Source organism: Mirounga angustirostris, unplaced genomic scaffold (genome assembly GCF_029215605.1).
Source record: "Mirounga angustirostris isolate CCGP_5_RB_7025 unplaced genomic scaffold, mMirAng1.0.hap1 SCAF_1, whole genome shotgun sequence".
Taxonomy (NCBI): Eukaryota; Metazoa; Chordata; class Mammalia; order Carnivora; family Phocidae; genus Mirounga; species Mirounga angustirostris.
The window spans coordinates 215,013,965-215,041,850 of record NW_026991709.1 but is presented as its reverse complement, the minus strand read 5'-3'; the positions used below and the strand labels follow the sequence as shown (position 1 = coordinate 215,041,850).

The following is a 27,886-nucleotide window of genomic DNA, read 5'->3' as shown; positions in this document are numbered from 1 at the left end:
GTGTAGTGTGGGCCAGCAAGCCCCCTCCGTACCCAGCGCCCAGCTCGGAGTCCGGCAAACAGGAGGCGCGCGGCAAATGTTCGCTGAATGGCTAATGGCCTGAGCGCGCAGCCCGAGCCTGGTTGCTGCGGGCCCACTGTCCCAGCGGGCAGCCGACTGCGGCCGCAGGGCGGCGCCTCCCTCCATCCTTCCGAAGCTCCATTCTCCTTGGGACCCCTCGCGCTCCGGGTTCCCAGCCCCCCGGTGAGCCCCTCCCCGCTCTTCCTCCGCCCCCACCCCTCTCCAGTCTCCCACCTTCCTCTTCCGAGTCCTCAGTCCCGCGAGACTCCCGCCCCCCCTCCGGCGAAGCCCCGCAGACCCGCTCGTTGGTCGCCCCCCCTGCCCAGGAGTCCCCGCCCCGGCCCCGCGGAGCGGGCCCTCCCCGCAGTCCCTCCGCGCAGGCGCAGGGAGTCTCGGACGTGCCTCCCCCCCCTTACCCGAGCGGCCGAGGGCGGGGCGCGGGCTGGTCCGGGGCGGCCGCGGCTCCATGGGGCTCTTGGGGCTGCTGAGCCTGCTGCACTCGGCCTTCTTCGGGGACCAGGTAGGGCGTGGGGGGCGCTCCGATACGCGCGCGAGGCTTGACGGGTCTGGGGTCTCGCGCAGTTGCCGAGGAGACCGTTGCCAGGGAAACTGCTTCAGGCTGGGAGCCCCTCCCCCGCGTCGCAGCGAATTCCCCACCCCGGGTCTGCGCAAGCGCGGCCTCGCCGGGCCCAGCTCCAGGTCTCCGAGGGAGACCCCCCCACCCGACCCCTCCCCACTGCGCGCACACAGAGAGCAGCTGGGGCGGGGGGACTGCGACGGGGGACCGTCCTGCCGAGGGTCCGTCCCGTACAAGGCGGGTAGGGGCCGGGCCACGCCCTGCACCTTTTACTGCCTCAGTTTCCCCTCTGGGCTCCCAGCGTAGGGCCGACTCCGACATTCACCGACGCTGAGGTTCATAGTGTGCATCCCACCGGGCCCGAGCTCTTTGCCGGCCTCTGTAATCGTTCTGAACCCTGCGGCTCTAACATCCCCAATTTAAGAGGAAACTGAGGCTGGGGGCGCAGCGAGGAGGCCAAGGTCACGTCTTTAGCAGGGCTGGGGCCTGAGCGCCGGGCGGAGGCGTCAGCAGAGGACCGGGCGTGGAGGCCGATGGGGAGCTGTCCGCGGTGCTGACAGGACGCTCGCTCGCCCCCTTCCCGCCCGGGGAAACTGAGGCCCAGAATCCTGTCAGGGGCCCCACCGCGGATCGGGTTTCGGGGGCACGGTCCCACCAATCCCCCATCTCCAGTGGCAGTCCTTCCTCACCCGTCAGGGCCCTAGTCCGCGCTCCATCTCTGGTCGTATGACAACCTGGTGCCTTCCTGCTTCCTTCTGCCCCACCCCAGCTCTGAGTGGGGGGGGGGACACCTCAGGTTCTACCCGCAGCCCCTAGCATAGCGGAGGGTCAGTGGAAAAGGGCGGGGCATCAACTGGGGATTGACACTGAGGTCAGGCTCAGAAGACTCAAAGACCCTCTGTGAGTGACCGTGTTGTGTGCTGGCCAGACGCTGGGATGGGGGTGGGGGCGGGGGGAAGGGGCGGTCTCAGGGTGAGGGTGGGGATGAGCGAGCCGCATGATTCAACTTTCCTCTTGAGAGCCCAGCAGCGGTAGGGAGCACAGAGGGTCCCAGGGAGGGTACCTGGGAAGGGTCCCCCATTAGGCCTGGGTACTGTACACTGAGGGGTCTCTTTCATTCCCCCAAGACTGGGACTGGGGTCTTGGGGTGCTGTGGGGTTTCCCAAGTCTCTGTGGTTCTCGAATTTCCAGTGATGCCTGAATGTGTGGCTCAAGAATTCAGAGGGTCAGGGACTTTTGAGGAGGAGGAGGGACAGGGGTGTCAGAGATATGATGTTCCAGAGTCTTGGGGACAAGGGCATCTTGCCTTGGGGTCTCAGTCCCATGTGCCCTCAGCCTTCCAGGCCCCAGGGCTGGTGAGGCTCATGAGTTAACTCCAGCAGGGTGCTTTCTGGCTTAAGCCTTAGTGTCCTCATATGTATGAGGACAAGGCTGGCCATTAGACCACTCTAAGATTATGCCTGAGAGGGGCCTGGGGAGCAGTGACCTCTGAGACTGGGTGGGGGAGGTAAGATGTAGTTCTCTGCAGGCAAGGATTCTCCAACCCACCTCCCAGCCAACAAAACAGGAAACTGAGGCCAGAGAGAGATAGGCCCAAGGTCATGCAGGGGGAATCAAGGTACAGCTAAAGCTGGGGCCCTGGGCTCTGTCCTTTCCCCACCCCCATTCCAGCTTTGCCCATTCTGTCCTTGCTCTTTGTGGTCAGTTCAGCCCATGACTCCTCCAGGAGACTGCCCCTGCTCTAAACCCCTCATAACGACCTGATCCAGCCCCACCAGAAACCCACATCCCCTGAGAGGGCTTTGATCTCAGCTCCAGAAACTGCACATGCTGTTCCTTCAGCCTGGAATGCTGTTCCCCTCCTTGCCTCCATGGCCAACTCTTATTCATCCTGAAGAGGCCAAGCACCCATGTCCCTTTCTCTTTGCAGCCTTCCCAGCTTCCAGAAAGATCCCCCTTGCCCATTGCACCCCGTCCTCAAGCCCCACGGGTTGGGGACTGCTGTGTCTGGCTCTGGAGGCTCCTCTGAGGGCCCCCAGCACTGCTAGCCCAGGACGGGCACACGGGACCTCCTGCAGTAAACCCAACAGAAAACAGTGTGGTCCCCGTGCCCTTGGCTGCCCGTCCTGTCGTTCCTTGCACCAGCCCTATGTGAGGCTGCAGCCACCTCCCCATCTTACCGAGGGGGAAACAGGTTCTCGAGGCAAACGATTTGCCCTGGCCTCCCAGCCAGGAAAGACAGAGGCAGGCCCCCTAAACCCCGTCTCCTGCCCAGAGCCTCCTTCGTCCTTCAGGCGTGCATGTGTCTGGGCAGTAAGGCCTGGCCACAGCTGGGACCCCAGGTCCCCCCTCCTCTGGCTCCCCTTCTGTGAGGGTGAAATAGGAGCGTGATGAGAGACAGAGACACAGGGAGACAGAGATTGAAAGAGACCGAGCGATATGGGGGTGGACAGGAGTCATGGCAGATGCCCACGGAGAAGCTCTGCCAGGGAGACAGTGAGAAATGCCAGGGTCCCAAATGCTTTGCAGCATGCCCGCCCATCCCCCATGCTCAGCCCTTCACGCCAGCCATGACCCTCCCTGGTGGCAGGAGCTGGGGGGTGGGGGGTCCAGCCTGGATCCTCAGCCCTGCCCCGCCCTCACCCATCTGGCCTGGCTGGATCCGTGGGGAGGGGCTGGCCTGGCTCCTGCCCCCCACCCGCCAAATTCTGATGTAACATCCAAGACTGGATGTTTTACTCTCAAATTCTTCGGATCAAGCCGCGGGAGGTTCTTAAGACTCTGGAGCGGGGGGGGGGGGGGCGGGGGGCACGGGGTCCTCGACCTCGGGGCGCCCCCGTCCCTTGGAGGGGGTTCACCCCCCCTTCTCTGCACACGCAGTCCCTGAACCCGCCCGGAGGCACTACGTCCCGCGGCCGCCGCTGGTCCCCGCCCTCGGGCCGCCATTGGCTGTTGCCATGGCACCAGTCCGTCTTCCCGCGCCGCCATTGGCCGCGGGGCCTGCATCCCGCATCCCGCATCCTCCCCCGCTCGCTCGCGGTGGTCTCGCCCAGCTCCAGGAGCGGCGGCGCCGCCTGGCCAGGCCGGGACCGGGCTTTGTCCGCCCCAGAGCCCTCTGCCTGCGCCGCCGAGACCCCGGAGCCCCGGAGCCCACGCCCCGCGGCGCCCCCGACAGCCCAGCCCGAGTGAGATAAAGTAAGCGGCGCGCTTCCCTGGGTGGAGGGCAGGGGGCGCGTCCTCCGCCTCTGCTGGGGGCCTCCATCCCCTCCTCTGCTTCACCTGTCAGCACGCACTCCGGAGCCTCCGTTCCTCCAGGGTGGAGCCGGAAAGGAAACTGAGAGCCAGGGAGGGGGCCCCTGCATCGCTGCTGCTACCCCCACGCACACACCCACTCACGGGGTTCAACCCTCTGGTGGCCCCCAGTCTGCAGGCAGGCCTGCTGTGTGCTTCGGGGATAGCGCTACACCTCCCTGGACAACCATTTCCCTCTCTGTAAAGTGGGGTTTGCATAGAAGGAAGGGGAAGGAAGGGCCTCTTTGGGCCAAATCTATGCCATCCTCCCCTGAAATTCGGCCACTCACTGCTCAATCAGACCAACCCCCCAGCTATTGGTGCTTTCCTTTCTGCAGTGGAGAGCTCCCAAGGAGGCTCCTGGGAGTCCCCTGGCGCAACCTGGGGTTGAGGGGCAGGCAGGAGGGCTTCCTGGGAAGCTGCACCTTGAGGGATGGCAGGAATCGGGAAGGGTGCTCCAGGTGGAAAACTGCACATGCAGGGGCCTGGCTGAAGAGCACTGCTGTGTGGCTGCAGGTGGATGTGGAGGAACCAGGTCTTATCTTGAGGGCACTGGGGAGCCATGGGAAGTATTGGAGCAGGGGAGGGATGGAGTCCAACCAGTGACTTTCAGAGCTTCCTTCTGGCTGTGCATGAGGAGTGGACTGTGGGAAGCCAGTGAAGCTGCGCTGATGGGAGGGGTGTGGGGAGCTGGGGGAGAGAGGGTCCAGCTGGGCAAAGCTTGAGGGGCTGGTGGGAGCGTGGAGCTGGGGACTTGGGCTGGAATGAGGGGGGAGTCTGGTGGGTGGCCCTGCTGCCAAGCTCAGGCTGATGAAGATGCAGGGGGAGTGAAGGTATCCCAGGCTCAGCCTGGAACATCCACGAAGACACCCATGAGGGGAACGGGGGGTGGGAGGCAGCCCTGGGTGGGGCTCAGGGAGGGGGCTGAGGTTGGTTGAGGGACTGGAGGGGTGTGCAGGGGGTGATGTGCCTCACCCAGTGCTTTCTGGCGGGGCACGGCCTGGGAGCCTCAGCCAGGACACAGCTCCAGTCCAGGGATCCAGCCACAATCCCAGGCATGACTCCCAGCTCTGGGACCCCTGACGGAGCCATGGGTGGGATCGCTATTGGGGTGGGAGGCGAAGGCTGTGGTGCCCAGGCAGCTGGCCTTCCCTACCTGACACACTGTCTCCCATTCTGACTGTCCCACCCGCCCTGTGACTTCTGGTTTGTTCCATGACCACTCCCATGCCTGACCTTCTCATCAGCCTGCAGGATGGGGCCGGCACACTGAGTTCTTCTCATGGCTCAGATGGGCAAACCGAGGCCAGAAAGCACCGCCTGGACTCCTGAGTACTTCCAGTGCCGGCTTCCTGTCATGCTTCGTGTGGCCCCCTGGCCTCACTTCCTTCCTCTGAGCACAGCCTAATGTTGGTCCCTGAGGCTCAGGACTGTGACCAGGAAGTCAGATGACAGGGCCAGGCATACAGTAGGGCCTCCAATGGGTTAGGATGGCCTGACCCCATCTCCCCACCCTTACGCCAGGCCCAGTGTGCCCTTGGTGACTCCAGGGTGGGTGGGGTGGGGAGGGTTCTGTGGGTAGGAGCAGACGGATGACAGTGAATGAGCATGTGAGTGAATGCATGTGTCCAGGTGAGGGGGGCAGTAAGCACCTCCCTGTGGGCAAGGGAGAGCTGGCTGATTTGGGGAGGGGGCTCCTAGGAAGGAGGTGGAGGAGAGGATGGGCTGCCATTGGTGGGCCTCAGACAAAGGCGGAGGGAGGGGGCGAGTGCTGATGGGAAGGGAACAAAGAGGGAAGGGGGGCGGGGAGGTGGGACAGCTCTGGGGAAGGCCTAGCCAAGAGAGGCGGGGCCGGCTGGACAGAGGGTGGAGGCTGGGCCAGAGTGAGAAAGGACCGCCACACACAAAGAAGGGGTGGCAGTGGCAGAGCCCAGGAGATGGGGCATGGGGCAGCCGGGGCCGCAGGGGCTGGGAGAGGGCTGACCGGAGGGGGGCCGGGCCAGGCAGGTAGCTGCTCTGGCTCCAGCTGCTGGTGGGGGTGGGGTGGGGGCGGGGCATCTGATCTTAGCCCCCCAGGGTGACTGTGACGGGCTTGGGTCTGTCTGTCCGGCTGTCCAGCTGTGGGGGTCCCACCATCAGCCTGGCCATTGCTCTCTGAGCTGCTTTTTGTTGGCAGGCACAGCATTTTTATTGTCCCTCGGTTGTGCCAGCGGGTGGTCTGCCCAGGCCCTCTGGGCAGCTGCGTTTCTGTGGGTCAGGGCCTGGGCTGTCAGCATGTGTGTCTGGGAGCCCGGCAGTGAGGACGGCCATGCATTTGTGTCTGCTGGCCAGCGGCACGTTTGGGCCGTGTGTCTCGACGTCCATCCCATGGCTCTGCCCACATCTGTCACCATCTGTCTCTCCACTGGCCATGCCGCATGTGTCCGGGGCCAGGCCTGCAGCGGTCCACACCAGGCATTCCTGCTGGGACTCACCCCAGGACTGGATGGGAGGGCTGGGACTTCGATCAGGGGCCAGCCCTCCCTAGGCCCTTGGGTGAACCTTCTGACCTGTGGCCCCAGGCGCTGCAGGAGCTGAAGATGGCGAGCTCCGTGGCACCCTACGAGCAGCTGGTGCGGCAGGTGGAGGCCCTGAAGGCCGAGAACAGTCACCTGAGGCAGGAGCTGCAAGACAATTCCAGCCACCTGTCCAAGCTAGAGACGGAGACATCCGGCATGAAGGTGCGGGTGGGGCTGGGGCTGCAGTTACAGGCACAAACACCAGGAGGTTGGACCTAGAGGCCGGCCGGCCCGGCTGGGGCATCTCAGGGTGGGGGTGGCCCCGGGCAGCCCAGGCAGTGGGCTTATGCTGGTGGTGCTCTTTCCCGCCCCCCCTTAGGAGGTCCTGAAGCACTTACAGGGCAAGCTGGAACAGGAGGCCGGAGTGCTGGTGTCCTTGGGGCAGACCGAGGTCCTGGAGCAGCTGAAAGGTGAGGGCCCTGCCTGGGGGCCCCCTCTGCACGCTGGGGCAATCTCCAGCTTGCCCCCAGAGGGAGGGGCAGGAAGCGGCGCTGACCTCGCCCTCTCCCTCCATGCCCATACAGCCCTGCAGATGGACATGACCAGCCTGTACAAACTCAAGTCCCAGTCCCCAGCCCTAGGCCCCGAGCCCACTGCGCGGACCCCCGAAGAAAGTCCCGTCCACGGCTCTGGGCCCTCTAAGGACAGCTCTGGGGAGCTGAGCCGGGCTACCATCCGGCTGCTGGAGGAACTGGACCGGGAACGGTGAGAGACCCCGGGCGGCGGGAAGCCCCGCCCTCAGCCAGCCCCGCCCCCGCTACCCGGGCCCCTGACTGGCCCACCGGCATGCGTCCCACCCGCCTCCTGAGTCGACCCTGCCCACACTCGCTGCTTGTGGCGTGTCTTCCCCCTTTCCGGGTCCAGTGGACTCTGGAGGACAAAGGAGGGGGCGTTCCTCGCAAAGAGGGAGGCTCCCGGGAGATACCCTCAGGGGTCCCCAGTATGCAGGCTTCACCAGGGACAGGGCTGTGTCCATTGCCAGGGTCAGGACTGGAGCCAGAAGGGTTCAAGGCAGCCTTTGTGGAGAGAGGGGCTGTGGCCCAGGAAACCCGGGCCCGTGGCCAGCAGAGGAAAGCGGGGCCCAGGCGCCCAGCTCCGCTCAGCTGGGTTGTGTGGGGTCAGATGGGGCAGTTCAGGAGCGGCTTGGAGTCCTGTCCGCGCTGTGCTGTGGGACCTCAAGCGAGTCTCCTAACCCCTACCAGCCTCAGACTTCTGCCCTGTAATTATATGGAACATAGGCAAAATTATTTAAAGTCAGTAAGTTTTTATTTAAAGGAAAAAAAAAAAAGACACAGAGCCTAACCTTGGAGCTCTGTACAATGGGAACAGCAGTGTCTCCCCACAGGGTTGTTCAGAGCGAGACTTGGGCCTGGAGCAACCTGAGCCTGACTTGGTCTTTGCAGGCTAGAGGGAGATTAGCAAGTGCGGGAGAGGGGTTGGGGGCAGAACAGCCCCCTCAGAGCCTTTCTCCGGGGACCAGAACTTATAAAGGAATTGCGTCTCTCCTTTGAATTGATTTTCTGCCCCCCACCCCAGTCCCTGAAACAAGTGATTACACATCAAGGCAAACACCGCATGCACGACGGCCCCCCCTCTGCGAGCTGCGCCCACCGACTCGCCCCCCCCCCCCAGGTGCTTCCTGTTGAACGAGATCGAGAAGGAGGAGAAGGAGAAGCTCTGGTATTACTCACAGCTGCAGGGCCTGTCCAAGCGCCTGGACGAGCTCCCGCACGTGGAGACGGTGAGCGGCCGGCGGGGGCCGGGGGTGGGGGGGGCTCGGGCCCGGACGCGCCCTCACCGCGGCCCGCCCCCCCCCCAGCAGTTCTCGATGCAGATGGACCTGATCCGGCAGCAGCTGGAGTTCGAGGCCCAGCACATCCGCTCGCTGATGGAGGAGCGCTTCGGCACCTCGGACGAGATGGTGCAGCGGGCGCAGGTGAGGCGGTAGGCGGGGCCGGGCGCGGAGCGGGTGCGGGGAAGTCTGCATTACCCGGCGGGCAGGGACTGCCGTGGGCGGGGTCTAGCTCAGGGGGCGGAGCCAGAGCTAGAGCCCTTTGTGGGGTGGGGGGCGGAGGGGTCTAAGGGCAGAGCCGGGCCCAGAGGGCAAAGTCCGAGAAAGTTGGGGGCAGGGGGCGGACACTGGGCGGAACCGAATGTGAGCGAGCCCCGGGCCTCGGTCAGTGGACGCGACGAGATCAGGGAGTGGGCGGGGCCAAATGAGGGAGTGGGTGGAGTCAGTCTGGGTTGGGGTTGGACCATGGGTGGGGCCGGGATGTGGGCAGAGTCAGGTAACAGGGCGGGGTTTAGAGCGGGTGGGGCCGCATAGAGGAATAGGATGGATCAGAGCCAGGGGAGGGGCCAGGGCAGAGTCAGACGTCAAAGTGTGGTTTGGGCAGTGGGTGGGGTCATAGCAGGGAGTGGGCGGAGCCAGGGCCGGGGCGGGGTCAGCCCCAGCGTGCACCTTTCTCTGGGCTCAGATCCGCGCTTCGCGTCTGGAGCAAATCGATCAGGAACTGCTGTCCGCGCAGGACCGCGTGCAACAGACCGAGCCCCAGGTACTGGGATGGGTGGAGCCAGGGCCCTGGGGTGGTGACGGGTCCAGGCAGGGCCCTGCCCGGGGTGCAGGAATGGGCCCGTAGCCCCCACCCACATCGTCTTGGTCTGGGCGCTTTGTGGGGTGCTCCCCAGTCGAACCCCCCGGGCCTGGCGTTCTCCGCACAGGCCCTGCTGGCGGTGAAGTCAGTGCCGGTGGATGAGGATCCAGAGCCTGAGGTCCCCACGCACCCTGAGGATGGTGTCCCTCAGCCGGGCAACAGCAAGGTGAGGGGGTATCCAGGTTTGTTGGGGGCCAGGCGGGTGGGTTGAGGTGCGAGGGGTGTGGGTGGCCAGCCGGGTTGAGGTGCATGGTGAGATGGGTCCCTCCCGCGTCTCTGTCAGATGTGGGGGACCCGCCCTCCTCCGTCTCATAAAGTGTCCCCAGGTGTGGAAGGGCGAGCCTGGGTGGGGTGTGTGCTGAGACCGGCAGGGCCAGCATGTGGTCTCAGGCCGGTAAGGTGGGTGGGGGATAGCGGTCCTATGGGTGTGTGTGGGGGGACACTCTAGCCTTAGACATAGGAGGTCACCCACAGGAGTACCCAGTGAGGGACGACAGGGTGGGCATTTGGCCCTCCAGAACTGGGGGCACTCAGTGCTGGCTGACGCCTGCCACCCACCTCACCAGGTGTGTGCGCTGGCCCCCGGGAGGATGCAGGGCGAGGGGGGTCGGGCTGAGCAGGCGATTCTCCTGGGCTGGGGTCACATGACTCTCACTGTGTTTGCGCCGCTCACCGGGGGTGCGGGGCTGCCCTGGCTGGGGCCGGGTGAGCTGGGCGGGGTTCCGCACCTTGACTCCATCCCCTGCCCGCCTAGGTGGAGGTGGTCTTCTGGTTGCTGTCCATGCTGGCGACGCGCGACCAGGAGGACACGGCCCGCACCCTGCTGGCGATGTCCAGCTCGCCGGAGAGCTGCGTGGCTATGCGCCGCTCGGGGTGCCTGCCGCTGCTGCTGCAGATCCTGCACGGCGCCGAGGCTGGCGCGGGGGGTCGGAACGGGAGCCCCGGGGCGCCGGGAGCCAAGGATGCGCGCATGCGCGCCAACGCGGCGCTGCACAACATTGTCTTCTCGCAGCCGGACCAGGGCCTGGCGCGCAAGGAGATGCGCGTCCTGCACGTGCTGGAGCAGATCCGGGCCTACTGTGAGACGTGCTGGGACTGGCTGCAGGCCAGGGACGGCGCCGAAGGCGGCAACGGCGGCGGTGAGCACGTGGGGGCCGCCTGTGCGCCGGCCGAGGCCTTCTGGGGACCTTGGCTAACTTCCGGGGGACCCTTGCAAGCGGGGTGCAGTTCGAGACTGCTAGTTTTTACAGCTCATTACAAATACATGACAAAAACGCTGCCAAAATGTACTTAGCACCAGGCACTGCGTCATCCCCCTCTGCAATCCCGGGGGTGGGCAGCACCCTCTGTCCTGGCTTTGGACAGGTGTGGTAAGGCCGCCCTGCTCTGGGAGGGCCCCCCCATGTGCTCCGCGGGCGGCGGTTTGAAAAGCTCCGGGGTCCCTGCAGGCCTGTGGGGTGAAGGCAGGGAGGGGCAGGGACCCACCAGGAGGGCGAGGGCTCTGACCCGCCCTGTGGCCCACAGCCCCGGTGCCCATTGAGCCTCAGATCTGCCAGGCCACCTGCGCCGTGATGAAGCTGTCCTTTGATGAGGAATACCGCCGTGCCATGAACGAGCTGGGTGAGTGCCCCCTCCCTCCTCCATGACTACACACCGCCTCCCGACTGGCGGGGGGGTGGGGGGGGGTGGGGGGGGGTGCTGGCCCCCATTCCACCCAGGGCCGGCTTTTAGCCACCAAGGTGCTGGGGCTCAGAGAACAGGGAGGTGACTTTGCTGAGGAAACCAAGAGTAAAGGTGAAAGACCCAATAGCAAGGCTCAAACATCGCATCCATATGCTCAATTTCACTGTCGTGATTACAAAATGAGATACGCTTCTCACCCAGCAGGTGGTCAAAACGCCCAAAGGGTAGACCCCGTTCCTGTGGTTGGCTGTGTGGAAGTGGGTGCTCGCAGCCCCCGGGGGGGGCACCCGAGTGCAGGCGCGCTGGAGGGGCATTTGGCTCCAGCAGATACTTTATGAATGTGCGCACTTTTGAGGACCGCCCCCCCCAGCTAGGAATTTACCCTCTGGAGGAAGCAAGCCACCCAGATAAAACCCCCAATCTGGAGACCGCGTGTGCCCAGTAGCTAGGAGCCGGTCGCAGGCAGCGGCGTCTTACCTTCCCTTTGAAGCTCTCCTGTGGTGGGGGGAGAGGAGGGGGTGGTTCGGTCCGCTCCGTGCACGATACGCCTGCACACACGTGCCCCAGAACGCAGTCTAAACCCAGGAGGATCGAGTGCCCCTGGGCTGCGCTTCCCGCCAGCCGGTGCGAGGCCGCCACGGGGAATTTCTGTTGGCACCGTATCCCCCTCTGACCTTGAACACCTGGACTGTGGACACACAGAATTTCATATGAAACTGGTTCTCAAAGTGTGGCCCAGGACCCCTGAGGGTTCCTGAGGCCCTTCTAAGAGGTCCCCAAGGTCGCAGTTCTTTTGATAAGGACACAAGATGTGATTTGCATCTCCCACCCCGGTCTTCTCTTGGGCGTTTTCCAGATGCTCCTTCTCTGAGGACCACTGGGCTGTATGTTCTGGGGTTTAAAAAGGCTTCCTTTTAATTTCCAGCAGGGTGCGTATGCCCAGCTCTCACCCACAGGAACAGAGTCTCTTTGGGGGTCCTCGAAAACGTTTGGAGGATACAGGGGTCCCAAGGGCAAAACACTTGCATGCCATGTCCGCCAGGACCCCCTAGCCAGGTGGTCCCACCCACAGCTGAGTTCACAGCACTGTCTGCCTGTTCTTGTTCGTGTCCTTCCTGTGGGTTTCCAGCAGTGGGGTTTCCACGTTCAGGAGCGTGAAAGGCCTTGGAAGCATCCCCTGAAATAGCTTATAATTATGTACTAAAATTTTTAGGGGTGCCCGGCTGGCTCAGTCAGTAGTGTGTGATTCTTAACCTGAGGGTCGTGAGTTCAAGCCCCACGTTGGGTGTAGAGCTTACTTACAAAGAAATTAAATTGTGGTAGAATGTACATAAGATTTGCCATCATAACCGTCTCTAAGCGCACAGCTCAGCGGCATGAAGCACACTCACCCTGTCCTGCGACCGCCCCCACCCTCTGTCTCCAGAACGTTCCATCTCCCCACACGGAGACTCTGTCCCCGTGAAGCACGGACTCCCCACCCCCACCCTCCATCTCCAGAACGTTCCATCTCCCCACACGGAGACTCTGTCCCCGTGAAGCACGGACTCCCCACCCCCACCCTCCATCTCCAGAACGTTCCATCTCCCCACACGGAGACTCTGTCCCCGTGAAGCACGGACTCCCCACCCCCACCCTCTGTCTCCAGAACGTTCCATCTCCCCACACGGAGACTCTGTCCCCACGAAGCACAGACTCCCCAGCCCCGGCTCCCACCCTCTCCTCTCTGTCTGTGTGGACGGAACTCCTCTGGGGACCTCCTGGGAGTGGGGTCCTGCGGGATGTGTCCTTCCGGGTCTGGCTTATTTCACACAAACACCCTCAAGCAGAAAGTCTTCGGGGTCCACCCATGCGGTAGCAGGTATCAGGGCGTCCCGCCTTTTCGCGGCTGAGGAATGTTGCATTGTGGACAGACACACTGTGTCCACCTTTCGGCCGCTGTGAGCCATGCTGCTTGAACATGTGGCAGGTGTACTTTGGAAGTTTTTAGATGCGTGCTACTAACTTCCTGCCCCAGGGACGCGGCATTGCCCCCATCATCGTTGCGATGGGGAGATGGTGGAGATGGGGCTTCTCATGCTTGTGTTGCTGCTGCATTCCCTTCTCTCCATACTGACCATTTCCCCCGATTCGTTTTCCCCCACAGTAGCTCCTGAGCACGGGCCATCCACAACCTGCCCTCCGTGGCTCGTGGTCCGGAGGGAATTCTCATGTGGGATGTTGGGGGACTTCCCTGAGAAAGTGACTTGAGCTGGGAGTAGAGACAGGAACCTGGGCAAATAGCAGGGAAGAGCATTCCGGGCAGAGGGAACAGCCGTGCAAAGGCCCAGGAGCTGGCAAGGAGCCCTGGAGGCTGGGGAGGGGGACCTGAGCAGGGCAGGTGTGGGTGGGAGGGAGCAGAGGGCATCTGAGGCCGGGAAGAAGGCAGGTGGGTGGTTTGGGGTGCCCAGCAGTGGGCAGGGCCCCCCACCTGTCCGCAGCCAAGCCCCTCCCCGCACCCCCGTAGGTGGGCTGCAGGCCGTAGCGGACTTGCTGCAGGTTGACTACGAGATGCACAAGATGACGCGGGACCCGCTCAACCTCGCCCTACGCCGATACGCTGGCATGACCCTCACCAACCTCACCTTTGGGGATGTCGCCAACAAGGTGCCTGGGGCCGGCCAGAGGGTGGGCAGGGTCAGCGCTGTCCCGGTTCGAGCCTCCCTCTCCCCAGCCTCAAAACAGCCCTGAGAGGTGGGGACAGTTGTCCCCAACTTATAGGTGGGTAGACTGAGGCTCAGAGAGGGCTGGTGGGGCCCAGAAGGCTGGTGTCTGGATGCGATCTGCCAGGCCACCATCCTGTCGGCTGCTCTGGGGCCAACGCTGCCGAGAAGGGGGCCTCTGGACCAGGGGGCTGGGTGTCCATGCTGGTCTGGGCCTCAGTTACCTCGACGGAGCAACAGGGGGACGGCTGTCCCTCCCCCTCAACACTCGTCAGTGAGGGTGGGGGCTGGGCTCTAGCACACAGTAGGTGCTCAGTGAGCAGAGGAGGGAGCCTGGAGGTGGGGGTGGTCTGCTTCATGCCCCCTGCCCCGCCTGGCATGACAGGACTTCCCTCTCTCACACCAACAGGCCACGCTGTGTGCCCGCCGGGGCTGCATGGAGGCCATTGTGGCCCAGCTGGCTTCCGAGAGCGAAGAGCTCCACCAGGTACCTGGCTGGCGTGGGCCGTGGCGCCAGGAGCGCCCTGCAGGGTGTCCCACTGCCTGAGGCCTTTCTGCCAGCAAGGCGCCCTCTCCCCTGGGTATGGTGGGTCTCCAGTGAGGGGCATCCCCTCCAGTCTGTCCCCAGCCCCGCCTGACGCAGGGGTGGAGGATGGGAGCCTGGGCCCTAGGTCCACCTTGCCCCTTCTCTGCCCCGGCCCAGGTGGTGTCCAGCATCCTGCGCAACCTGTCCTGGCGGGCCGACATCAACAGCAAGAAGGTGCTGAGGGAGGTCGGCAGCATGACTGCTCTGATGCAGTGTGTTCTACGAGCCTCCAAGGTGGGTGCCAGCTGGAGCTGGGGCTGGGGGCAGGAGGGGCTCACCCCGGCCGCAGGAAGAGGGAGCAGCCAGGGCTGTTCAGTGCCAGCCACAGGGCAGGGAGACCTGCGGGAGGGGGTGAGTTCCCCATCTCTGGGGGAAATCAAGTCAAACAGTGCACCGCATAGCAGCTGGTCCACACCTGGGGCTTCCAACCCTGCATCTCAAGGTCCTTTGGGTGCCTTTCCTCCCAGCCCTTTGTGCACATGTTGACTGGGAGGGCGGCGTGGGTGGGGCTGACCCCCTCCTTCCCCCGCTCTGTGTCCAGGAGTCTACCCTGAAGAGCGTGCTCAGCGCCCTGTGGAATCTGTCAGCACACAGCACTGAGAACAAGGCGGCCATCTGTCAGGTGGACGGCGCACTGGGCTTCCTGGTGAGCACGCTGACCTACAAGTGCCAGAGCAACTCCCTGGCCATCATCGAGAGCGGCGGCGGCATCCTGCGCAATGTGTCCAGCCTCATCGCCACCCGCGAGGACTATAGGTCAGCCCCTCCCAGCCCGCGGCCACCAGGGGCGTGAGGAGGGGGTGGAGCGCGGGCACTGCGGGGAGGTGGATGCCGGGGCGCAGTTTGGGGTTGGGAGGGCAGAGCCCACTCTGCTGCGAACCGAGAACAAGCCTTGCTCTGTGCTGAGAACGGGACCGTCCCGACTGGTCCCTAGGGACTAAATTTTTTAGCATAAGTGTATCCCAAACCTTGTGTGGGGTATACTTATACTAAATTTTATTTATTTTTTTTTAAAGATTTTTTTATTTATTTGAGAGAGAAAATGAGATAGAGAGCATGAGATGGGGGAGGGTCAGAGGGAGAAGCAGACTCCCTGCCGAGCAGGGAGCCCGACGCGGGACTTGATCCAGGGACTCCAGGATCATGACCTGAGCCGAAGGCAGTCGCCCAACCAACGGAGCCACCCAGGCACCCACTTATACTAAATTTTAAACTAACTTATTAAAATACAAATATGGGGCGCCTGGGTGGCTCAGTCGGTTAAGCAACTGCCTTCGGCTCAGGTCATGATCCCAGGGTCCTGGGATCAAGTCCCACATCGGGCTCCCTGCTCTGCGGGGAGCCTGCTTCTCCCTCTCCCCCTCCCCCTGCTGGTGTTCCCTCTCTCGCTGTGTCTCTCTCTGTCAATAAATAAATAAAATCTTTAAAAAAAAATACAAATATGTATTACTTTCTAAATATTAGTTATAAATATTCTTTACTAAAATTTTTATAAATAGTATTAATAAGTACTCATCCCTTATCAAAATAAAGTAGTATTTATTAGATGATAATCAGTAATGTTTTTGATGTAGGAAAATACATAACATTTATTTTTAGTGTAAGTATATCCCAAATATGGCATGGGCTATACTTGTGCTAAAGATTTTATTTATTAAAGTCAATAAAACATTTATTTACTATGTAATACTGCTAATTAACAATACTTAGCATTTTTAAAAACAGATAAGACTTGCCTTCAGTGTAAGTATATCCGAAATATTACCAGATGTGGTTATGCTAAAATGAGATAAAGTCAATTTTACATTAAAAGATAGTATTAATTTATTATTTTAATATGTATATTTTAGAAAATATGTATTCCGTTTTCTGAAATGTACAGTTACTTTGGCGCCTTGCCTTGGTGTTTGCTAAGTCTGGCCCCCTGTCCCGGCGGGCGGGCGGGGCGGGGCAGGGCCGGCCTGACGCTCCCCCGCCCCCGCCCCCGCCCCCCCTGCAGACAGGTGCTGCGGGACCACAACTGCCTGCAGACGCTGCTCCAGCACCTGACGTCCCACAGCCTGACCATCGTGAGCAACGCCTGCGGCACGCTCTGGAACCTGTCCGCCCGCAGCCCGCGCGACCAGGAGCTGCTGTGGGACCTGGGCGCCGTGGGCATGCTGCGCAACCTGGTGCACTCCAAGCACAAGATGATCGCCATGGGCAGCGCCGCCGCCCTGCGCAACCTGCTGGCGCACCGGCCCGCCAAATACCAGGGCACAGCCGCGGCCGTGTCCCCCGGCGCGTGCGCGCCCAGCCTGTACGTGCGGAAGCAGCGGGCGCTGGAGGCCGAGCTGGACACGCGGCACCTGGCGCAGGCGCTCGACCACCTGGAGAAGCAGGGCCTGCCCGAGGCCGAGGCCGAGGCGGACGCCGCCTCCAAGAAGCCGCTGCCGTCCCTGCGGCACCTGGACGGGCTGGCCCGGGACTATGCCTCGGACTCGGGCTGCTTTGACGACGACGAGGCGCCCTCCCTGGCTGCGGCAGCCGCCACCGCGGAGCCTGCCAGCCCGGCCGTGCTGTCGCTCTTCCTGGGGAGCCCCTTCCTGCAGGGGCAGGCGCTGGCCCGCGCCCCGCCTGCCCGCCGCAGCGGCCCGGAGGCGGAGAAGGAGGCCGGCGGGGAGGGGGCCGTGGCGGCCAGGGCCAAGGCCAAGTTGGCACTGGCAGTGGCGCGGATCGACCGGCTGGTGGAGGACATCTCCGCCCTACACACCTCGTCTGACGACAGCTTCAGCCTCAGCTCTGGGGACCCCGGGCAGGAGGTGCCGCGCGAAGGCCGGGCCCAGTCCTGCTCCCCTTGCCGGCGGCCCGAGGGCAGGCGGCCGGAGCCTGGCAGCCGTGCCCACCCCCTACTGCGGCTCAAGGCTGCCCACACCAGCCTCTCCAACGACAGTCTCAACAGCGGCAGCACCGGTGACGGGCGCTGTCCCCGCGAGCACACACGGCCCTGCCCGCTGGCCGTGCTGGCCGAGCACCGCGAGGGGCCCCCGTGCAACCAGGTGCGGCCCAGCCGGCTGGACCTCCATCTGCCGGGGAGCCAGGAGCCGGCGTCCCGGGACAGCTCTGCCGCCGACGCCCGCGTGCGCACCATCAAGCTGTCGCCCACCTACCAGCACGTGCCGCTCTTCGAGGGCCACCCCAGGGCGGGCATGGGGCCCCTGGCCCCCGGAGCCCGGAAGCAGGCCTGGCTGCCCACAGACAGCCTGAGCAAGGTGCCGGAGAAGCTGGTAGACACAGGCCCACTCTGCCTGTCCCGCTGCAGCTCCCTGTCCTCGCTGTCCTCGGCTGGCCACCCAGGCCCCAGTGAGGCCGGGGACCTGGACAGTGACTCGTCCCTCGAGGGGCTGGAGGAGGCGGGACCTGGCAAGGCAGACCTGGACGGGGCCTGGCTCGGGCCCGGGGCCGCCTCCCTGCCCGTGGCCATCCCGGCACCCCAGAGGGGCCGGGGCCTGGGGGTCGAGGACACCACGCCGTCCAGCTCCTCGGAGAACTGCGTGCAGGAGACGCCGCTCGTGCTGAGCCGCTGCAGCTCGGTGAGCTCCTTGAGCAGTTTCGAGAGCCCGTCCATCGCCAGCTCTGTCCCCAGTGACCCGTGCAGTGGGCTGGGCAGTGGCACGGTCAGCCCCAGCGAGCTGCCCGACAGCCCCGGGCAGACCATGCCACCCAGCCGCAGCAAGACGCCCCCGCTGGTCCCCGTGCCCCCCGGCGAGCGCGAGAGCACCCAGTTCAGCTTGCAGTGGGAGAGCTACGTGAAGCGCTTCCTGGACATCGCGGACCGCCGCGAGCGCTGCCGGCTTCCGTCCGAGCTGGACGCGGGCAGCGTGCGCTTCACCGTGGAGAAGCCCGACGAGAACTTCTCGTGTGCTTCCAGCCTCAGCGCGCTGGCCCTGCACGAGCACTACGTGCAGAAGGACGTGGAGCTGCGGCTGCTGCCCCCGGCCTGCCCCGAGCGTGGCGGTGGCGGCGGCGGCGGGCCTGGCCTGCACTTTGCTGGGCACCGCCGGCGGGACGAGGCTGGGGGCTGCCTTGAGGGGCCGGCCGCCGCCGACCAGGAGCTGGAGCTGCTGCGTGAGTGCCTGGGGGCGGCGGTGCCCGCCCGGCTCCGCAAGGTGGCCTCGGCCCTGGTGCCCGGCCGCCGCGCGCTGCCCGTGCCCGTCTACATGCTGGTGCCTGCCCCCGCCCGGGTGGAAGACTCCTGCACCGACTCCGCCGAGGGCACACCTGTCACCTTCTCCAGTGCCACCTCACTCAGTGACGAGACACTGCAGGGACCTCCCAGGGACCCGCCTGGCGGGCCTTCGGACAGGCAGAAGCCCGCAGGTCGTGAGGCCCCGGCCGGGCAGGCCACGGGCCATAGGCACAGGGCACGGGGTGCGGGCCGGAGCACAGAGCAGGCCCGCGGGGCAGGCGGGAGCCGGGGGGGGCTGGAGCTGCCCCTCCGCGGGCCCTCGAGCGCCTGCACGGACCGGGCCAGCCCCCGCCCCATCCCTGCGCACGGGGACGGGGCGCCGCAGTCACTGTGCCTCACGACGCCCACCGAGGAGGCCGTGTACTGCTTCTACGACAACGACTCCGATGAGGAGCCCTCCGAGGCGCTGGTGACCCCGCGGCGGGCGTCAGCCATCCCCCGTGCAGTAAGGAGAGAGCACCAGGCCGGCAGGAAGGAGGTGCAGGCCTTGCCCAAGGTCACGCCCAAGGCCACGCCAGCCGCCCGCGCCCAGCCCAGCCTCATCGCCGACGAGACGCCACCATGCTACTCCCTGAGCTCCTCCGCCAGCTCCCTCAGCGAGCCTGAGCCCCCTGAGCCCCCGGCCAGCCGGCCCCATGCTCCCCAGCCAGCGGCCAACAAGGTGCCAGGCACTGGGGGTGCGCGTAACGGCCCCCCGAGCCCGCGGGCGGAGACGGGCCTGCTCCGGCGCTGCGTTGGCTCCGCGGTGCCCAGGCGCCGGCTGCAGGCATCGGGCCCACGGCGCCGCAAGCCCCAGGCTGCGCGGCCAGCAGAGGCGCTCCGGGAGCGCGGGGATGAGGCGGCGAGCTCAGACCATGCCTCAGACCTTGACAGCGTCGAGTGGCGTGCCATCCAGGAGGGCGCCAACTCCATTGTCACGTGGCTGCACCAGGCAGCGGCGGCGGCCACCCACGAGGCCTCGTCTGGGTCTGACTCGATCCTGTCCGGGTCCGGGCTGTCCGGGAGCTCCACCCTGCAGCCCCCCCTGCACCGGAAGGGACGGCGGCTGCAGGCGGGGGGCCCGGCGGGCAGCACCGCGAGGCCGGAGAAGCGGGACTCGGCCCTGGCCCAGCACAGCGCCAGGGGCCCCGAGAAGCTGCGCGGTGCTCAGAAGACCGCGTGCAGGGTGCCGGCCGTGCTCCGGGGACGGACCGTGATCTATATGCCCAGCCCGGCCCCCCGGGCCCCGCCCAGAGGCCACGCTGGCGCCTGCATGGCACCAAGGAAGATGGCACCCCCGAGTCCTGCGCAGCCAGCAGCCCCCGCCAAAACCCCCAGCCCCGGGCAGCAGCGGTCTCAAAGCCTGCACCGGCCAGGCAAGATCTCGGAGCTGGCGGCGCTGAGCCCTCCTCAGAGGAGCGCCACACCACCCGCCCGCCTGGCCAAGGCCCCCTCATCCGGCTCCTCCCCGGCCTCTCCGGCCTCCCAGCCCCCTACGAGGAGGCCGCCCCCAGGCGCCCAGGCCGCAGGGCCCCTCCCCGGCCCCAGGGCATCTCTGGTGCCCCAAACACCCACACGGGCCTTGCTGTCCAAGCAGCACAAGACACAGAAGTCACCTGTGCGGATCCCCTTCATGCAGAGGCCAGCCAGGCGGGGGCCGCCACCCCTGGCCAGGGCAGCCCCAGAGCCAGGCCCCCGGGGTCGGGCAGCAGCTGAAGGAAGCCCTGGCGCCCGAGGGGGCCGCCTGGGCCTGGTGCGCGTGGCCTCTGCCCGCTCCAGCGGCAGCGAGTCCTCCGACCGCTCGGGTTTCCGGCGGCAGCTGACCTTTATCAAGGAGTCCCCGGGCCTGCTGCGCCGCCGCCGGTCGGAACTCTCCGCCCCCGAGGCTGCGCCCCCCGCCTCCCAGGGTGGCTCACCCCGCCGCAGTCGACCCGCGCTGCCTGCTGTCTTCCTGTGCTCCTCACGCTGCGACGAGCTGCGGGCAACCCCCCGGCAGCTTCCGGTCCCCCAGCGAGCCCCCGTGGCCAGGCCCAGTCCCAGCGAGCGGCCGGCCCGGCGCCCCAGCTCCGAGAGTCTGTCCCGCCTGCCTGTCCGCACCCCGGCCGCACGGCCCGAGACGGTCAAGCGCTACGCCTCCCTGCCGCACATCAGCGTGGCCCGCAGGCCCGACGCGGCTGCCCCCGGGCCCACCACCGACGCTGCCCGACGCAGCAGCGATGGGGAGGCCCGGCCGCTGCCAAGGGTGGCGGCGCCGGGCACCACGTGGCGTCGCATCCGGGACGAGGACGTTCCACACATCCTGCGGAGCACGCTGCCCGCCACTGCCCTGCCACTGATGGGCGCCCCATCTGAGGAGGGCCCCAGCGGCCCCCCACAGCGCAAGACCAGCGATGCCGTGGTCCAGACGGAGGACTTTGCTGCCGCTAAGACCAACTCCAGCACGTCTCCGAGCCTGGAAAGCAGGGCCCCCCCCCAGGCCCCGGTCAGCGGCCCCATGGCCCTCCTTGGCAGCGATGTGGACGGGCCCGGTCCCACCAAGGCGCCCACCTCTGCTCCCTTTGTCCATGAGGGCCTGGGGGTGGCTGCAGGGGGCTTTCCTGCCAGCCGGCATGGCTCCCCCAGCCGCTCAGCCCGTGTCTCCCCCTTCAACTATGTGCCCAGCCCCATGGTGGCAGCCACCACTGACTTGGCTGCAGAGAAAGCCCCCACCGCTGCCCCCGCCAGCCTCCTGGAATAGCGGCCAGGGCCCGCCTTCTAGAACATCCTTTCCAAGCCAAGGGCTGGTCTGGCTGCCTGGAGGGTGGTTCCACGGTCCCTCTACCCACCAGAGCCCGCGCCCTGGGAGCCCCACTGCAGCCTGAACTGGCCTCACATCTCACGCACAGACGCTTGCTTCCGTGCTGTGGGGGCTCTGGAGGGAACAGGGCTGCCGGCTGGACCTCCAGTCCCAGCCTGGAGTGCGCACAGCGAGGCCGTCTGGCCCCAGCCTGGCCCCCACGCAGAGACCACCCTCCCAGCCTGGACCACCCTCTGCAGCACGCTCCAGGGCCCCGAGCTCCGCTGGGCCCAAGCCTCAGCAAGCCCCCCCCATGTCAGGAGCCGCAGGAAGGTGACAGCCCGCCCGAGGTGGGGGACAGGGCTGGGGAGGGTGGCCCATTAAGCAAGCGCCTGCCAGCTGGGGGCCAGCCTACACGGGGACAAAGCCTGTAATTTTGGAGGCCCGGTAATTGGTTAATGATGGCTTTGTGGGTTTGTTTGCCTTCTCAGCCCCAGCTGGGGAGTGTGGGGGTAGGGAGCGGCTGAGCCCGACTCAAAGCCCCCGCCCCAGACAGCGCCGCCTAGGGAGGCGGAGCAGCCTGGACGAACAGGGACGGGCTGGTGCGTCAGCGGCAGGCGCAGACGGAGCCCTGGCCGGGGGAAGGGGGGCCCCGGAGCTGGGCACGGTGCAGTGGGACGGAGGTCCAGGCGCGTCGCAGGGCGACCCTCCGGGGGTTGTGCGGGTGCTGGGACGACGCCAGGGTCTGCGAGCGCACCTGTGGGAGGAAGCGTGTGGAGGGATGTACCCGAAGGCGGCCGCCAGCTTTTCGATTCCCTTCTCCTTCGCCCCACACACAGCGCTGGGCTCCCTGGGCTCTGCGCCAGGCGCACCATCTCCGCCTCGGGACAGCACTGCAGCAGCGGGCGCGGGGGATGCTGACCACCGGGTGCTAGACTCGGGACAGACGCAGGGACAGCGAACCCCGAGGCCTCACTTCTTCCCCTCCCGCCGCCAGGCCGCTCAGGGGTCGTGCGCGCACGTGTTCGGGGTCAGCTCCAAGGGCACCTCCTTGCAGAAAGAGCCAACGACCTCTTTCCTGCGCACGGAGGCTCTGGGGAGCAGCTGCTCTCGGCAAGCGGGTCTGCCATGACAGCCGCCGCGCCTGAGCCAATGCTCGGGCAGACAGGACGCGGCCACCGACGTCCCTTCTCTGGAGGAGGCGCGCGTGGCGAGGCCCGCCCGCAGACATCACTGTCCCGCCCCATTACCCGAAGTGTTTCCTGTGGCTGACCATCCCCACGGGAAACCCTCGTGAGCCGTGCTGATCCCAGACCCCACGGACACCCTGCTGCTGTCATGTTGCATCACCAACGCCCCATCCCATGTGACGGGAGCCGGGGCCCGGCCAGAGAGGGCCCACGGGCAGGAGGCAGGGTGGCCAGCAGCAGAGGCGGTGACGGTGGCTGAGCCAGCTGCGAACGGCCACAGCCCGCCCCCGGGGACACACCAGAGTGTCTCAGACTCTTCTCAGAAACCGCCAGTCGCGGTCCCCACTGTAGCCTGGAGGGCTGGGACTGGGGCTCCTCTAAGCTCCTTTCTGGATTTGGGGACTGCCAGACATCATGCTTGCATCTCCACGGGGCAGGTGCTCCCGTGACGGCCTGGGGGGGAGGGAAGCAGCAGCGGACCCACCACCAGCTCATCCGGTCATGGGGCCCACGGCTTCGTGCACTGTGAGACCCTGGGCAGTGCTTCCGCTGCTCTGTGCCTCAGTTTCCCCCACGTGGGCCGTGGGGAGAACTCCCAGAGCTACCTCTTGGGCGAGTGGAGAGACCACCACGCCCGGGGGAGAGACCTGTGCTTCTGGACCCTCCCTCGCTGCTGCCTGCGCCCATCTGGCCGCGGGCATATCGTCTCCACAGGCAGGGCAGGAAGGCAGCTCCACCTCGGCGGCACCCCGGGGGCTCATGTCCTGTCCACGCCCGGCAGCCACTTTTGCCTTTCCCAGCCCCCGCGTGGGGGCACAGCCACACCTCATCATCCAGCCTGCGCAGGCGGCGGCAGGTGGCGGCCACCGACAATCAACCCGAGTCGGGAGCTGGACGCCTGAGGTCTCAGGACCTGAAGGACCAACCAAGCCACCTGCCAAGGGAACCGTGAAGGGCCCCTCCGCCTCTGGAGCCCTCCTGGGGCAAGCCCGACGGGGACGCCTGGGAGCCCAGGCCTGGGACTTTGGACCCCGGGCCGGACGGACACCACCACTAGCTGGGTGCTGAATTTGGGGCTACCTGCTGGCGTGGCATTACCTCACCCCTGCTGCCCCCCACCCGTCACCCGGCTGGCGGCCACACGCCCCCAGCCCGAGCCTGGCCGTCTGGGTCTGTCCCCTGCATCTCTGCTCATCTCTGCAGCACTACAGAGCCTCTGTAAATACAGCCCCAGCTGCCCCCACTAACCACACAGCCATCGTCTGGCCGAAGGAACCCGCGGAACCAGGCGTCTTACGTGCACCTTTAATAAACCCAGCTGTCGAACCGCGCCCCGCTGCCTGTGGCTCTTTCCAAGCGGGTGCGGGTGCGGTGGGGCTGGAGGGGCCTGGCCTCCGCCAGGAGCCGACCCGCTAGGACACCCTTCAGAAGTCCTCCTCGGCCAGGCCCCTGGAGGCAGAGCTGGAGTGTGGCCTGGCCCCGGGACGGCAGCACAGGGAGGTCAGCAAGCGCGCCCCCGCCTGACCCCCGGGGGGGCTCCGGAGAGCAGACAGCACCCCAGAGTCAGGCAGCGCCTGGAGACCAGGGCCAAGCAGGGAGGGGTGAAGCGCCTCGCACCGGGCGGGCTGTTAGCTGTGGAAGGGTGCTGATGCGCGAGGGGGCCCAGCCTGGACAGGGCAGTCTTGGCGTCCACTGCCATCTCGGGAGCCAAGCCTGGGCTTTCTGTACACCTGTGCCCGCAGGCCTCCTTTCTGGTTCCGTTTTAGGGGTCTCTCAGGCTTAAGCAGACTCCCCTTCTTCGGGGAAAGAGAAACACCTCCGGACGCCCCACCATGCCGCCCCGGAGCTTCCAGGGACCCCAGGAGAGGGGCAGCTCACAGAGGCACTGTGCAGGGGACCGGGTTCTGAGCAGATTGCCCCTGAGGGGCTCAGTGGGGATACCCCCAAGCAGCCTGGCTTCTGTGATGCCTCTTGCAGACACTGTTGCCCTGGTCTTCCCAAAGTCTGTCTTCTAGGGTGAAAAACCCCTTTCAAGATCTGCTTCTGTTCCACGGCCCCACACCCACCCACAGGTGAAGCTTGCCAGGATGGAGGCAGCCAACAAGGGCTCGTGTGGGAGACGGGCCAGGAGCCCCGTGTGATGCAGTCCCACAGCTCCCAGGCCGGCCCCGCACCCCGACCATGAACCTGCCCTGTGGGAGCGCCCACACCTTAGGTCAGGGTGCTCGGGGTCCTCAGGGGCGGCACCCGCCAGAGGCCCCATCTCACATCTGGGCCCTGCCGGGCAAAGCTCCTCTCATAGCCACAGCCACTGTGGTGGAGGGAACAGAACCCCCGGCCTCCTCGGGAATCTCGGGGGCCCTGCAGTTCAGGCAGAGATGGACAGAGGCAGCAGAGTGGGTCCCACCAGCTCAGTCTATTGGGGACGATGCGGGGAAGCAGGGTCCCCAGAGGGAAGGAGAGGAGGGTGGACGGCCTGGCCCTCGGGTGCTGGGGACCCCACGTGAAGTCCAGTCTGGGATTCACAGCCCCGGGGTGAGCAGCATCCACACCAGGTCCCAGGCCTGACCCCCAGAGAGGCGCCCGTGCCCGGCTGTGTCCCGGGGGCTCTCTGGGTACCGGGCACGCCCGGACCATGGGACCCGGGGGCCTAAGCTGTGCCAGGTCAGGTGTCACGGGGAGTCGGGGGGCGCCCTGCCCAGGGCAGGCAAGCAGGCGGACCGCTCAGCCCAAGGAGGCAGCCATGGCTCCCGGCAGCGCCACTTGCTTCACCTGGCCGACGTCGCGTTCCAGCTCCTCACCAGCTCGCCACAGCTCCTCACACTTCTGCTTCAGCCCAGCGCCCGCCTGCTGCAGCCGCTGATTCATGGTGACGTAGGTTCGGCTCTGCTGGTAGAGCTGTTCCCGCTGGGCCTCCGTGTCCTCCGCCTTCCCGGAGAGGCCTAGGGAGTCTGGGGACGGGACACGGCACACGGGTCAGGGAGGGGCGGGGAGAGGACACAGCTTATCCCCTCAGCAAAGCACGCCACTGGAGGGGATGGATCACTGAAAAAGCCTGGCACCTGCATCCTGAGGCCCTGCCTGGGTATCGGCCTCCACTCCTGCAAAGGGCGGCGACCCCATGGTGGAATCACAGAGCAGGCTGGCTCCCACGCCGCTCTCAGAGCCAGATGCTGCGTCGCGCCTCCCCAAACCTCCTCCCTGGCCGCGCAACCCTGTGAAATCCAACAGTCAGGGAGGTGGCCCAGGTCCCCGCGCCCCTGCTTCCTAAAACAGCACAGGCCCGGGGAGGGCAGCGCACGACAGCAAGGGTTGCAGGCCGCCCAAAGGCATGTCGAGATGCTCTCCACCCTGCCTGGTTCCCCGGTCTTTGACCTGCGTCGGTACTAAGGCGGGACACAGGCCACACAACACACATGCAAGGTCACAGGCAAGCTCCCCCTCTGTGGGCCCTCGCGTAGCCCGGGCCTCAGTGTCCCCTCCCTGGGAACGCTGGTGGACACGGGCTGTGGGGCTGCCCCGTGCAACAGAACATTCCGGTCCGATAGAGAGCCACCCACCAGCCACGAGTGGCTCTTGAGCACATGAAATACAGCCACATGGAGCAAAGCACCAAATTTTTCCTATTACGTAGTTTTTTTTTTTTTAATTCCCAGAGCAGGGCACCTGGGTGGCTCAGCTGGTTAAGCGACTGCCTTCGGCTCAGGTCATGATCCTGGAGTCCCTGGATCGAGTCCCGCATCGGGCTCCCTGCTCGGCAGGGAGCCTGCTTCTCCCTCTGACCCTCCCCCCTCATGCTCTCTCTCTCATTCTCGCTCTCTCAAATAAATAAATAAATCTAAATAAATAAATAAATAAAATTTCCAGAGCATTTCTTAGCCTCTCCAGTTTCCCAGACTAATGGTGAACGTGTCCTCCACCAGCGTAACCCGAGGGCGTGCACTTTCGGCCATCCCGTTGGCCCCAGGGCTCCGAACAGTAGCCCTGGCCAACAGAACACGGTCTCTGTGACTGTCCGATGAACGAATACACGAACCCCACCAAGCAGAACACAAAATTCACCCGACTGCTGTACGCCCAATGCTTCTGTCTTCAGAACCAGGAGTGGACGAAGGCTTCCCACAAAAGGCCGGGCATACAAAAGAGGGCGCATTGGGCTGGCCGTCCCAATGCGCCCTCTGCCACACGCCTTCAGGGCGGCCGCCGGGCATGCACGCCATGGGCATGGCTCTGTGCCCACTCGACCCCTGGCCCTGAGATCCCCACTTCCTGCATTTCCCTTGTCACCACGCATTCTCACCCCCGCAGCTGAAAATGAAAAATCCATTCTTTTTTCTTTAATCTCCACACCCGGCGTGGGGCTCGACCCCAGACCGAGTCGCAGGCTCCCCCAGTTGAGCCGGCCGCGCCGGAAAACTGCTTTCTCAGCTGCCAGGCTGTAGAGAAGAGGCGGCGAGCGGGATGTGGCCGCGGCGCGGGCCGATCCGTGCGCCCCCCTTCACGGGCGTGCAGAGCGAGCTCAGAGCGGTACGGATGGCGCTCGTAATCCCACGGCTTCAAGGGACCTGCTGCCCGGGCTGGGGCTGGGGTGTGCCCCCCCGCCCCTTGCTGCTGGGGCAGGGTCGTCCCTCCCCTGCTCGTACCTTCCGGGGCCAGCGCGGCGAAAACGGGGTCGTCGGAGGGCGCACCCCGCACGTCCTCCAGGATCTGCTCCACCGTGGGGGGCGCCGGGCGCGTGGGCAGCACCACTCGCTTCTTGGCCTTGGACCCCATCCCTGGCGGCGAGAGAAAAGGACGTTGACCGGGGCGTCCACCTCTCGGCCTTCTCCTGGGCCCTTCCTCCCGCCCAGCAAACTCCTACACACCCGCCGGAGCCCCGTTCCCGGGGAAGCCCGCCCCGCTCTGTCCCACCCCTTCGGGCTCGCTTCGCCTCTGGCCCTCCCAACGACCGGCAGCATGGGGCCAGGGGTTTCAGCGCCCGGCTCCATCTCTGCCTCAGTTTCCCCGTGAAAGCCTCGAGCGCACCTACCGCCTCACCCTGGCGCGCGTACAGAGCGGCCAGCGCCGCTGAAAACCCACTTCCGCTTCCGGTCGCAGCGCGGCCCCGCCCCCCAAGCACGCGGCGCACACTTCCTGCCTCCTCTGGCTCCTGTCCGCCCCTCGTCGCGAGGCCACGCCCCCTGTTAAAGGGGCCGCGCCCGCGAGGGTCCCAGTCCCGTCAGACCGGACCGAGAAGTGCGCGACCTCAGCCTCCCCGGCTCGCGGGTCCTGGAAGAGCATGGAGTGGGCGTGGGGTCCTGTCCCGGCTCCCCTCGCTGCGTCACAAAACACGGAGTACTGGTTTTCTGCCAAAAGGGGACAGGGCGCAGAACCCACGTGGCTGTCGTGGGAACACAGTTACTACCCGTGCAAGGGGGTGACTGTGCCAGTAACCGGGGAGCTGGCCAGGGACGCCGGACGCAGGTCGGCGTCGCCCCTCCGGTCCCTAACACCTCCCGCCTGGGCTCCTCCCCTGACGTCGAGGGTGGGAAGACAGGCTGAGCAGAGGGCGGGTCTGTGCCTTTTATTATTTATTTATTTATTTATTTAATGTTTTATTTAT

General features: G+C 65.4%; 2 protein-coding genes across 5 annotated transcripts; one reads left to right on the top strand and one right to left on the bottom strand.

The window, feature by feature from the left end:
• Positions 1-23,610, top strand: APC2 (APC regulator of WNT signaling pathway 2). Its single transcript, XM_045863459.3, has 15 exons — positions 1-580; positions 6,490-6,648; positions 6,806-6,896; positions 7,011-7,191; positions 8,119-8,227; positions 8,306-8,422; positions 8,964-9,041; positions 9,208-9,306; positions 9,895-10,279; positions 10,665-10,760; positions 13,330-13,469; positions 13,935-14,012; positions 14,229-14,345; positions 14,653-14,867; positions 16,111-23,610. The coding sequence occupies exons 1-15, from the start codon at positions 527-529 to the stop codon at positions 21,053-21,055; spliced, it is 6,864 nt and encodes a 2,287-aa protein (XP_045719415.2). The 5' UTR covers positions 1-526; the 3' UTR covers positions 21,056-23,610.
• On the bottom strand, positions 23,576-27,696 carry CUNH19orf25 (chromosome unknown C19orf25 homolog). Of its 4 annotated transcripts, none has more exons than XM_045863457.2 (4): positions 27,314-27,696; positions 26,928-27,059; positions 25,347-25,499; positions 23,576-25,235 (listed from the first exon to the last, which is right to left on the bottom strand). In XM_045863457.2, exons 2-4 carry the CDS (start codon positions 27,055-27,057, stop codon positions 25,009-25,011), a joined length of 510 nt encoding a protein of 169 aa, XP_045719413.1. In that variant the 5' UTR covers positions 27,058-27,059; positions 27,314-27,696; the 3' UTR covers positions 23,576-25,008. The 4 variants fall into 4 exon arrangements, with proteins under 4 accessions (XP_045719413.1, XP_054361059.1, XP_045719414.1 ...); XM_054505084.2 differs by having other exon boundaries at positions 27,322-27,374; XM_045863458.2 differs by lacking the exon at positions 25,347-25,499 and having other exon boundaries at positions 27,314-27,462.
• Between the last annotated feature and the right edge of the window lie 190 nt (positions 27,697-27,886).